The sequence below is a fragment of the Xenopus laevis genome, chromosome 3L (genome assembly GCF_017654675.1).
Source record: "Xenopus laevis strain J_2021 chromosome 3L, Xenopus_laevis_v10.1, whole genome shotgun sequence".
NCBI lineage: Eukaryota > Metazoa > Chordata > Amphibia > Anura > Pipidae > Xenopus > Xenopus laevis.
The window spans coordinates 56,456,930-56,469,683 of record NC_054375.1 but is presented as its reverse complement, the minus strand read 5'-3'; the positions used below and the strand labels follow the sequence as shown (position 1 = coordinate 56,469,683).

At 38.2% G+C, this 12,754-nt stretch overlaps 1 protein-coding gene across 2 annotated transcripts in view; it reads right to left on the bottom strand.

Moving 5' to 3' along the window:
* parpbp.L (PARP1 binding protein L homeolog) overlaps window positions 1-12,754 on the bottom strand; it is a 27,802-nt gene extending 15,048 nt beyond the window's left edge. The window contains exons 1-8 of one of the 2 annotated variants that reach the window (XM_018251263.2): window positions 12,590-12,754; window positions 10,280-10,341; window positions 9,947-10,103; window positions 4,321-4,548; window positions 3,659-3,760; window positions 2,265-2,435; window positions 1,855-2,009; window positions 279-462 (exon numbers count right to left, since the gene is read on the bottom strand). In XM_018251263.2, coding sequence (XP_018106752.1) covers window positions 279-462; window positions 1,855-2,009; window positions 2,265-2,435; window positions 3,659-3,760; window positions 4,321-4,548; window positions 9,947-10,103; window positions 10,280-10,284 — 1,002 coding nt within the window. In that variant the 5' untranslated portion in view covers window positions 10,285-10,341; window positions 12,590-12,754. 2 annotated transcript variants of the gene reach the window in all.

Here is a 12,754-nt window from a genome sequence, read left to right as displayed (position 1 = left end):
GAGTGGTATCACTGGAATCCATGTAATGTTGCAGTTGAAATATGCACATGGACAGGCAGTTGTCCACATACTTTAAACCATATAGTGTAATTTTATTGGTAAACAAGCAAATTTGTGCAGAGATTCTCACGCTACTCAGTCCTTATGCGTGTTTTGCCTTATCCTATTAAAGGATACCATGAATATAGATATTCTGGGTATACACACACATATACATAAAGAAACTGCATAAAAAAAAAAAACAAAGAAAAAAAAAAGGCAGATATGGAATAGTTTACCCGTACTGGGCTGATGCCTGTGGTGCCACTAGATTTGTCCTCACTAACTAAATTAATAAGGTATTTAATCCTCAGATCCAGGTCTTGTGCAACTTCGGTTGCTGCCTCACTAAGTGGATCCCCGCTGCCTCTTCCTTTTATGAGATGCATCTTGATTGTTGACAGTAACAGCTCCCCTGCAGTTCTGAAACAGAGACAGCGAACTGTTGCTTTTTTCAATAAAATCATTTCAGGTGTCATTCTAAAGAATCTCTTGGAAATCTAGTTACTTTAATCCAAAAGGGCTAACTAGATACATTTCAAAACAAACAATCTGATTATTCTTATACAGATCAGAGCAGTAAGTACTGTGAACTAAATTAGTGGAGAAAAAAAAAAAAAAGCAAAACTCTTCATATCACACAGAACAAAAAAAAAATAAACTTTGACTGCCATATTCAAAATAAATATATACATCATCTTTAAAGGGGTTATTTGCATGTATATGTAATTTTGGAATGTAAGAAGTCATTTAGTACTTTCCCAAAATGTTTCAGTTATTTAAAAATGTAACGACTATTGAAAGCAATATCTGCTCACAAAGCTTTCCACTCCTTGTTCAATTTATACTATTGAAAGACCATCTGAAGTTTACACTTCTTCAGCCAAGACTCATATTCACAGTGCCTTGTGATATGCAAGGCATTGTATCAACTGGAGTCTTGGCTGAAGGAGAGCCGATTTAAGCTACATGTTCTCTGTCAAGCAATTAAGAAACAGCACAGGGCAGGCAGACACTGCTTTCAATAGAATTACATATTCAAACAACATTAAAGGGTAAGGGCACACGGGGAGATTAGTCGTCCCATGGACAATCTCCCTGAACTGCCTTCCCGTCGGCTATAATGAAAAATAGTCAGTGGGATGGCACTTGCGACGCTTCGTTTTCCGAAGTCACCTCATGAGGCAACTTCGGAAAACAAAGCACTGCGAGTGCCATCCCACTGGCGATTTTTCATTACGGTCGGCGGGAAGGTAGTTTGGGGAGAGTCGCCCCGAAGAAGGAGATGTGTCACTGGGGCGACTAACCTTCCCGAATCTGCCCTTACCCTAAAACCAATCAATCCCTAAGAAACACCATATTTATTTATATTAAAAAGTAATCAACAACCCTGTAGAAAGACTGCCCCATTAAGAAAACTAGTTCTTTTCAAAACTAAGGTATCAAACCGTAAATTTACAGCTTGTAACTCTACTTTTCAAACACATTGCCAGCCTGAATTCATCAATAATTATAACCCATAAAAGTCACTGGCTTTTTTGTGTTCTTATTCAGTGAGAAGGTGGTAACACGGTCTAAAATGATTGCACTTTATTGTAAGGAATAACACCTTTAACTCCTGAATCTAAATCTCACTGGCAAAAAGCCCTGAAATAAGAAGAGTGCACCAGCAAATGTCAAGTGTTATTGTATATTACAAAAAGAGGTTTGTAAATGAATACCCATGCAGCTGATCAGCTATATACTGAAGTGTTTTGCTATATAACAGCTATGTGGATTTGCTAGAATATCAACACAAAATATAAGCAAAATTACCTTGGATCATGTGTCTCTCCAAAAATTTCATTAAGTCTATCAATAAAGTGAACAAAAAGAGAAAGTCCTTTTAAGTGTTTCCGTAAGGGATCAGACTCCGATGGCGCATAACCTTTACCTCCAAGCTCAATAGTTCTTATGAAAGATGTAGCCACCTTAAACAATACAACATTCAGATGATCATAAAAAAGCAAACCTTTCAAATGTGAATTTTAACATTATGTACTATTCTGCATAACCAAGTCAAGAATGCCCAGAATATTATTATTATTAATAAAATCTTGACATACATAAAGGCAGTAAACCACCAATGTTTTGCCCATTTGTGGAACAATTCAGTATGGATAGATATCATGCAGGAAGCTAACTACACACAGGAAAATTATACAATATAAAAGGTCAAAACATACCAAGAAAATGGACATATTCTTCAACCTTGAGGTGTGTTTCAGGTCAGTAAATGCTTCTCTTCCTAATCCCCTTTCTGGGCAATTAAGTACTTGTGCCAAGGCAAAATCATTTTTAGCGTTTACCAGTAAATTTAAATAAGCAAGAAATATCCTTTTCAATGTTGGTTTTACCTGAAAAAAAAAAAACAATAATTTCAGCATATCAAATATAAATTGAAATCAGTCAGATAAAGCATTTATACTTAACAGTAGGGATGCACCAAATCCTAATTTGCATATGTAAATTAGGGTCAGGGAGGGAAATCCATTTTTTTTCACAAAACAAGTAAAAAATGTTCCCCTTCCCACCCCTAATTTGCATATGCCATCTTTTATCACAAGTACAGATATGAAATTTACCAAGTCTTATGGAGCAAAATTATAATTAATGAGATATTAAGTCCCATGGAGTGATGCCACAGACCTGTCCTAGCAGATAGAGCCAGTGCCAATGTTTAAAGAGGCAGTGATAACAAGGAAATTACCAGCACATAACTAGTGGGAAGTTTTAATCTAAGGGTTTTTAACCTAGCCAAATTAAGTTAAGAAATCAACTTTGTAGTTCAAAATAAGACTTGAAAATAGCTATGCATTTTGTTTACTATTTCTATTGTATGACAACAATTCACTGCATCAGGATTATCATGGTGATCTATTTTAAACAGCAAGCTGATCCCATTTATGGGTCCCAAGCCATGGGTTAAGAATCAATGCAGTAGACCGTCATTTATACAGTAGATGGATGAACTGTGTTGGTCACATCTCTGCCTACACTTCCCAAATACTTCTTGAGTTCATTGCAAGGGCCTGACCCTACTGGGTGCTATGAGTAGGCTTCCTTCTGCATGAAAAACATATATGGGGGGGGACTTAGAGCACCCCCAAAGCCAGTGGTTTGTGATGTTGGATCAGTGGTATGTTCTCTCTCACAGTGTATTGACTCTCCAGCATCATCCACAAAGAGGCCCATTGCTCTCCTCCGAATATTGGCTTAGGGCAATACCCTTCTATCCTAAGTGACACCAAGGAGAGCCTTCTCTAGTGCCATCCAGTGACAGACAATAAAAGTAAAACAAAAATACTAATATAACCCCCTACATGCTATTTCTCAAAATATACCACAGAACTACCAATCATGCAAAACACCAATGTGCAGACACACAAATTGGCAGAACATATGGTTTCATTTTTATATAAAAAAAAAAACAAAAAACAAAAAAAGGTACTGATTGTATGTTGGGGTGGGACAAGCAAATCTTTCAGAGCATGCCAGGAAATGGTAAGTCTCAATTCTATGATTTCATTCCATTTTATGTACCAAGGGCACAACTGCAATAAATGCCGAAAAAAATTACCTTCACAGTATCCAGGTTATTTTTACAGGGAGTTGATACTATTGGAAAATCTGTACCTTCTGACAAGCATACGTCATTGGTGAGAAAGTCTAACAGCTGTTCCTGTTTAAAAGACAAATCAAGACTGGTTAACCAAATGTTTGCACAGGAAACCCCTAACACAGAATTCAAAAAGCAAAATCCATCAAGATGTGTTTCAAACACTTCCTTATTTGTGGCCAAAATGCCCCAAACCCCCCACTGACCCTAATGAAAATCACCTAAAACCACTTACATCAGCACTTGTCAGGCATCTTTTGCCTAAAATGTATTTTCTATGCGATTGGGCCAGATGGAAAAAATAAAACATTGCCTTAAAGCAAAATTAAAGTCATACAAAAGTTATAATCCAAGCAGCTGTACCAGTCTAGGTACAAATAATGAAGGTTCAAGCCTTTACTTGGTCTCCCAGAATTCTATATCCTCATGTTGTATGAGGGCAAGACATTTTCAGCACGTGCCCTATTCATTGAACAGGGTTGATATGCTGCCCCTTCAACTAGCATTTATTTTTTCAGAAAAATATCAGTATTCAAACCTACTTTCGACTGATTTGCATGTTCTCACTATATTTGCATAGACTATCAAGTTACAAACAGTAACAATTAAGCATGGTTACTCACTGAGGATAAGAAATGTGCCTCACTGGAACCGGCTGTTGAGATCTTTTCATAAATATCAATTAAATCCAATGAATTACTGTTTTTCAGGAACAGATCATAGGTCTTCTGGATATCTGCATAATCCTTTGGAACCACTGTGTCTTCACAAGCAAGGCCAAGCTTATGTTTTACCAAATATTTCCATGTTAGCAGCACATCACTAAGAGATACAGAAAATTCTTTGCCATTCTAAAAAATAAAATACAATAATAAAAAACAAATAAATTAGGTTGCAAATATAGTAGTCATGAGTGATAGTAAAACAATAATCCTTGTAACAGTCAAACTAAAGCATAATAATCCCATGTAACATTCAAATGGATACAGTTCTAGCCAAAACATTATATGAGCCCAAGACTTTTTTTTTTTTGACTTTCCTTCTGTATTTGTCCAACAGAAATACTAGAAGATGAATTTGATATAATTAAGTTTTCCCCCGAGATCTATACAACTATAAATCTAAAGTGTTCTTAGGACATTTTGAGCAACTTATTAGATAAAAGGCCCCAATCACTATGCAAAATAACCCTCAGAACAAAAAGTGTGTTACTTACTAATTTTTTTATTTTTAGGGGCTGATCACTATGGGTCGAATATCGAGGGTTAATTAACCCTTGATATTCGACTAAGAATTAAAATCCTTCGACTTCGAATATCGAAGTCGAAGGATTTAGCGCAGATAGTTAGATCGAACGATAAAATCCTTCAAATCGAACGATTGGAAGGATTTTAATCCAACGATCGAAGGAATATCTTTCGATCAAAAAAAGTTAGCCAATCCTATGGGGACCTTCCCCATAGGCTAACATTGACTTCGGTAGCTTTTAGATGGTGAACTAGGGGGTCAAAGTTTTTTTAAAGGGACAGTACTTCGACTATCGAATGGTCGAATAGTCGAACGATTTTTACTTCGAATCCTTCGATTCGTAGTCGAAGGTCGAAGTAACCCAAAAAAACTTTGAAATTCAAAGTTTTTTACCTTCGAATCCTTCACTCGAAGTTAGTGAATCGGCCCCTAACTGTCTCAGACTGGCCACAACCATATTACCACCTCCCATAACCATCCTATATTTAAACAAGCTAGAAACATAGGGTAACAACTGGTAAGGCCAGCCAATGAAGGCCATAAACAAAAACATCCAAACAAATTAAATATCTCCTAGTAGTAATGCTTGGTTTTAGATCTCTTTCTACATGTTACTATACCAATATCGATTCTAGGAAGCACAATAGAACATTACATTTTAAGTCTGCCAATATTTAGGCCAAGGAGCAGATACATTTTCCATACAAGTTAAAGGGGAACTCCACACAAACATAACTTGAGCTTTTTGAAAAGTAAACAATTTCAAGCAACTTTGCAATATACATCAGTTAAAAAAAAATATGTAGACTTTTCATAATGTTTAATAGTTTGCAATAGTTCCCTAAGCCTAGCCCCCTGGTGATCTGTCAGACTACTTTGGTGAGCTGGTTGACTACTGTTACTATCTTCAGCCATCTGTCCTTATCCTGCATCCTCCAAACCCCACAATTGCCTGCACACGCGATTTCAATAAGGAACATCACAGTGCAATGCATTGTGGGTTATGTAGTTCCTGCATGCTGTCTGTAAGCTGTGGAGAAGTTGTTACAATTAGTAACATCAGTGTTTTAGTCCCTCCTTCCCGGTCAGTATTTCAAATGATGCAGAAAGAGAAGAACTGTTAAACAGCTGGATTTCAGCAAACCTGTTTCAGCCATGTGGTAATCCTAGCTTCAACATTCCTAGCTTGCCTGGTAACAGCCAGAAGAAATTGAAGACTGGCGAAATCAGGTCTCATTTTTTGTTTTAATTTTCAACATTTACAATGATGATGTGGTATTATACAGAGATTATAATAGGTGGGACCACTTGTGCATTTCAGGGGCATAAAAGAGAACAGTTACGTGGCATGGCTCCACATTTGATAGGAGTCAGTATTATCAAGAGAAGATTTTTGGGCCTGAGAAAAAGAGCTGCTGTGGTGGCCCTCCAGAGGCATGATGTTCATGCAATCTTCCTTCTTTCATCCTTCAATCTCCTTGTGAGCTTCAGGCACATATAATATATCCAATATTTTATCTTCAAAAATAGAATTAAAGGGGTTGTTCACCTCCCAAACACTTTTTTTTGGAGGTCAGTTGTTTTCAGATAGTTTGCCTTTATTTTTTACTGTTTTCCCCAAAATCTTATAAAGTTTAATGTTCCTGTCTCAGGTGTTGTCTGGCAGCTCAGTAAATCAGATGCAGACGCTAAACTGTTACAATGTTGATATATTTAGTTGCCGATACATTTCTCAGCAACATCTCTGGATCATTAGCAACTATTGTATCAATTCTAATAGCTGCCTTATTCTGCTCAGCAGGGACAAAGAAAAGAAATTTATCAACTAAATGTATCAATTTAGGACAGTTTACAGGGTTGGCAACCCCCCCCCCATCTCAGAGCAGCTTTAGAAGGCGAAAAAATTAAACTTTTCACTTCAATATTAGAAAAACTGTGACACAGAAAATAATTGGAAAAAGTCGTTATTTCTGGTGATCTATCTGAAAATAACTAGTTGTTTGAAGGTGAACCCCTTAAATGGAGTGCTGGAAGGTGATTGACCACACATGCTTTTGTACAATCCGGCTGTGATATTTATTTGCCGTTCATTACAGGTATCACGTTATTGTTAAGATCTGAATACAAGACTGTAAGGCAAAGAATGCACAGGAAATATATTAACATGTTTACCTAGGTTTCTAAGAGCTCAAAGGTAGAGTCTGAACTACAACTTACAGCAAAACTGCATTATGCCATAAGTCCCTCCGTGAGTTTTCTGCTTCTTAATTATTGTACATACACATAAGAAAAGTTAAAGAAGGATTGAACCAGAGCAGCCACACAAGTGCTCATACAACTAAGAAGAAAAAGCTGCAATCAAATAGATGTGTTGCAGTACAGGCAATAAATTAACAGAGCATTTCCAGGTCCCTGGAAAATTGGAATACCACCAAATGCAGATGCCATGTTCTACAAAGGCCTGATCTTTTGAGAACCAGTTGTAAGTGTTTATTTTGGTGTTACAAACCATTCTAAATCCAAATAAGAAACACTGTCCAAGTATCAGCTTTCCTGATCAGGTGCCCACCATGACAGCACATTCTATTTTTCAAAACAGCAACCACCAATTGTGCTAGTGTGGTCAAACGAGAGAAATGTTTTGCTTATGAAAGCGTGCCAACTGGCAGAGAACCCCAAAGGAAGTTCAGAAAGTTCAGCCATGGACATAAGTAGGATTACATTTTACAAGTTCTAACTGAAACAATAGACAGGACTTTAAGTTAATGAACATTTTTCTCTTCATACTAAAGCATTCTTTTTTCATATTACAAAATAAATTGGACCTCTTTTTTTGTTAAATATTTTAGTCTAAACAAATAAAGCTCCAGCTCCATGGCAAATATGCTTAAGAGCTTCACTTTTCTGTTTATTTCTGGGGAGGGCAATTTGAAAAGAAGAGCAACAATGGTAAATAGAGTACATTATATTCAGTTCTTTTTCCTTTATTTGCAGATAATATATGGAACTCAATTTCCAGGGAACACAGTAGCTAGCAAGTTACTATAACCAACTAGACAAAACAAAAATGAAAAGCAGACAAAACGGTAATTAGTACTTCTGAGAGGTCAGCAGATTCTTCTGGTGATCGTAAAGGCAAAGATTTTACACAGCTGTTATGCAGTTGTTGGTTTGTTACATAACAGCTTAACTCACAAGACAAAGGAAAGTTTGCACACACACAAAAAAATTGCATAATAAATAAAAGTGCATACTATGCAGCTTTTCAATACACAGTAAATGAATAAATTTTCAGTTTTCTGCCTGTTCTGAGATTATGATTTATTAAAAAGAATAAAAGTATGCAGGCCATTGTAACAACTGCCATCTTGGCTATTGGAGAGTGGACTAATGCTGCATTGTTCAATTGGTAGAAGACTGGGTTATTCATACAGGAAACCAGTGACACCAATACCAACAGCATGACATTTCAGTGAGGGTCACAAGCAGCATTGCCAACTCTCCGTTTAGAGATGGATGGTATATTTTTTAAATTTACTGTGGGGTTCACAGCGGTCTGTCTGGGTCTTAGAATTCTGAAGCCCAAACAAAAAACTCTCCAACAAAAGCTAAAGTGGCAGAAAGTTTGGGGCAGGAAAATGAATATCTGTTTTAGCAATAACACCGGATGGTATGTCTGAGATATGGAGAAGGTTATGGCATTCTTTTTAGTGTTACAAGGCAAAATTACTGGCACACAGGACACGATGCAAACGGGAAGACCCCTGAGTGTTTATTGAAGTGTTATGTTTCAGAGGCACGCCCCTTAGTCAGTGGCGTGCCCCCGAAACTTTACACTTCAATAAAGACGCAGGGGTCTCCCCACTTGCATCGTGTCCTGTGTGCTGGTAATTTTGCTGTGTAATATATTGGAGGGTGCAACTCCCATCTACTGTGCACTGGACCATCGCACCATGCTGGTGGGTCATTCATTGATCCTTTAGTGTTTCAGCAACATGTAAGATGGCCAGGTTGCCATACTGGGCTGTAATACAACGTTCCCTTAAAGTAACAGTAAAAAAACATAAAAGTTTTAAAGTAATGAAAATATGTACCGTTGCCCTGCACTGGTTAAACTGATCTGCTTGCTTCAGAAACAATACTATAATTTATATAAACAAGCTGCTGGCGCGGAAATTGAAAAAAGGCCATATGGCACTGGTTGAATAGTGGATAACAACATTATGTTCTACAGAGCTTATCTGTTATCTGCTGTGGAACCTGTGCCTTTTCTTCTTTGAATGGCTGCCCCCATTGCTACAAGGCAGCTTAAGGTGGCCATACACGGATAGATCCGCTCGTTTGGCAATGTCGCCAAACGAGCGGATCTCCCTCCGATATGCCCACCTTCAAGGTGGGCAATATCGGGCAGATCTGATCGTGGGCCCTAGGGCCCAACGATCGGATCCTAGCTCTCACAAACGGGCGGTCGGATCGCGGGACCGCATCAACGAACAGATCCGACGGGATTTTTAACCCCATCCGATCGAGATCTGGCCGACTTTCGGCCAGATCTCGATCGGGGAAGCCCGTCGGGGGCCCCCATACACGGGCCAATAAGCTGCCGACACGGTCTGTCGGCAGCTTTTATCGGCCCGTGTATGGCCACCATTATTTATATAAACAAAAGTAGCATTTCTAAAGCAAACAGCTGTTGTACCAGTGCTGGGCAACACTGCATTATATTCATATTACTTTAAAACACTTTCATTTCCTTTAATGTCACAATAAAAATTAGGACTAGAGTGAATTTGTGGTGCCTCAAAGATTCATATCTGGCAATACACCACCAAGCATTCAAAACGTGGATTACAAACAAAATATACCAAGAAAAACCTACAGCAGTTATGAGATTACACAAGCAAAGTTGAGTGGAAGCTCAGAAGGAAAGCTTCATACCCACTTAAGATGGATCAATGTTCCAAACTTTTATCAGAAGAGACAGGCATACACTTATTTTACCTGTTTATTAACCTCGGCAAGAGCCAACTGTAAAGTCAGAAGCATATTGTCTGCGCCACATATTGTTGTTCTCTCAGAATCAGACACAACAGGCCACTCTTTTCGAAAGTATTTGATTAAATGCAACACATCTTGATGAGGACAATCCATTTTCAACCTAAAGGGGAGAAAACGGCAGTCAAAGTAAAAACAGGAAAAAATAACCGCAAAATTTTACAAGTGGTTTTAAGGTATTAAAAGGAGTGAAAGGTAGAATCTATGGGGATGCTAAGTTGTTGGGCAACCCCAGGGGTAGCCCTAATGTTGACCCCTCCCAAACTGCCCTACACTTACCTCATTCTTCTTTAAGCAGGTGGAGGGAGTGCTTCACCACTAGTGTAACTGAACGTTTTGCACTAGAAGAGACATTTATCTCAGAAAAAAAAGGAAACCCAACTCTTAAAAGTTAAGGAAACAAGTAACAAAAAATGAAAGTGTTTTTAAAGGTATGGCAATATGATGTACTGTTCCCTGCACTGGTAAAACTGGTGTATTTTCTTCAGAAACAACTGTAGTTTATATAAACAAGCTGCTGTGTAGCCATGGGGCAACCATTCAAGCACAAGACACACAGTAGATAACAGATTATTTCTGAAGAAATCCATTGTATGGTACAGAACTTATCGGTTATCTGCTGTGTATCCGTGCCTTTTCTCCTTTTTTAAGCTTTGAATGGCTGCCCCATGGCTACACAACAGCAGCTTGTTTATATAAATTATTGTAGAGTTTCTGAAGCAAATAAACCAGTTTTACCAGTGCATGGAAACCGTATATCAGTGTCATTCCCAGCGCCGACTCTGGGGCTGCAGCCGTCCCACTCCTCGCTTAAAAATTAGTGTCGGAGCGGATCTAAGGGGGCAATATCGTCAGTGCATTAAGCGCAGTGGTGCTCTCTGCACTAGCAGAGCCGAGTTTGGCTCTTAAAGTTGCAAGAGGTGGCTTTTTGCCACTCCTTGTAACTGCCGTTGGCTGTCGCCTGAGGCAAGGATCTCACCTTGCCTCATGGCAGAAGCGGCCCTGGTCATTCTATTAAAACACTTTTCAGATTTGGTTCTGTAGATGGTCCAATCTGTCATGAAGGATTCAGCCGAATCCCAAAATAGTGGATTTGGTGCATCCGTAACAAAAATGTATAAGTGACTAATCCAAAAAGCTAATTTATAACCATACACCCACCCTCACACTCCTTTCATGGCAGCCAGAAAACACAACCAATTAAGTCCATTAGTGTTATGTGAAAAGTAGTTAAAAAATGCTGTCCCAGGGTTATTTGTGGCTAAAATCACTGAGTGGTACCGAACACATTGGCACCCCTCACTAATTCTATCTTTTCATCCATTTCATGATGCCCACATACACTGTATAAATTCCACAAAAAAAACAAAACATACCATGGTCATGAGCGTGAAATCTCCCGAAAACATGTTTTTAGACAAAGAAACCGAAAAAAAGCCAACAGTATCATAGTAGCTAGCATTGCTGCCTTGCATGGGGGGGGGGGGCATATTCAATTCTAGCCAAAGCACTGAATTTTTCTCTGATAGTGTTCTAGTAAAGTTTACCATGGCAGTTGTGAATGTGACAAAGACCCTACCGCAGTGGAAAAGGAGGCTGCAACATTCACATCCGCCCAACTGATGTAGGCAATGCAATAGAAGTAGTAGAAATCTGTAAAAAGCTATGGACTATCAGCATTGTATTACAGAGCACAATTATGTAAAAAGTTAGAAAAATTGGGATAATGATATAAACCCCAATGGATATGATATAAACCCCAATGGATATGATCTATTAGGTACTATTCTGTCAGATCCCATACTCCATTTGAGTCAGTGCTTGGAGAGCTACTGTATAGAAAACACAGACCTACACAATGCCTGGAGAGGACACGTTAACGCTTCCAAATACTGACACAAGGTTTTGGCCCTGGTCTCTTGCTAGAATAGAGCTAGCCATAGATAGAGGGCCTTAGGAGATGTGTGTACATTTTTAACTTGGACGAATAAAAACATTTAATTGATTTTTTTGGCCCTGTGGAATCCTCTAAATGCCAGATAGCCCTGTTTTTTCTGCTGTACATTTCGGCTGCTCCCTGTAGCAGGCTAGTGCACCTGGACCACTTGATAGACTTGGTGAGCTATTCACATTGTTATTTATATTGATATTCTGGAGCACCTTTTTCCCTTTGTCACAATGGACTACATTCACAGCTAAGATTTATCCTTGTCCGTTGAGTGATTTTATATATATATATATATATATATATATATATATATATATATATATATATATATATATATTATATATATCTATATTATACAATTATAATGCATATATAATAACCTCCTATAGGTTCTGCGTATGTATGGGGACCACATCACTCAGATTCTCTATGCAATGAAAGGCCTTAATACAACTTTACATTAATAATAAAAAGCTGCGTGCAGAACAATGAAATGCTAAACACAGAGGGTGTATGGAATTATGCTATACAAGAGCTAGGATAAGAGAGAAGCACAACAGAGTTGGTCTAAGGGAGGACAGACGCCAATAAATTCCAGATTAGGGTAGAAAAAAAACACACAGAGAGTGCAGCATACTTACAAAAGTTGGAGAAGTAACAATGTTGGCAGCAGAAGAAGCAGCGAGCACAAATATAAAAGATAAAGCGAGCGAGCACCTGCTATTCTATCTAGCAAGCAAAACAAATGCTCTACAGCCGCTTCTCTTTCAAATCAGCTCGTACGTTTCGTGGGGACTTTTAAAATT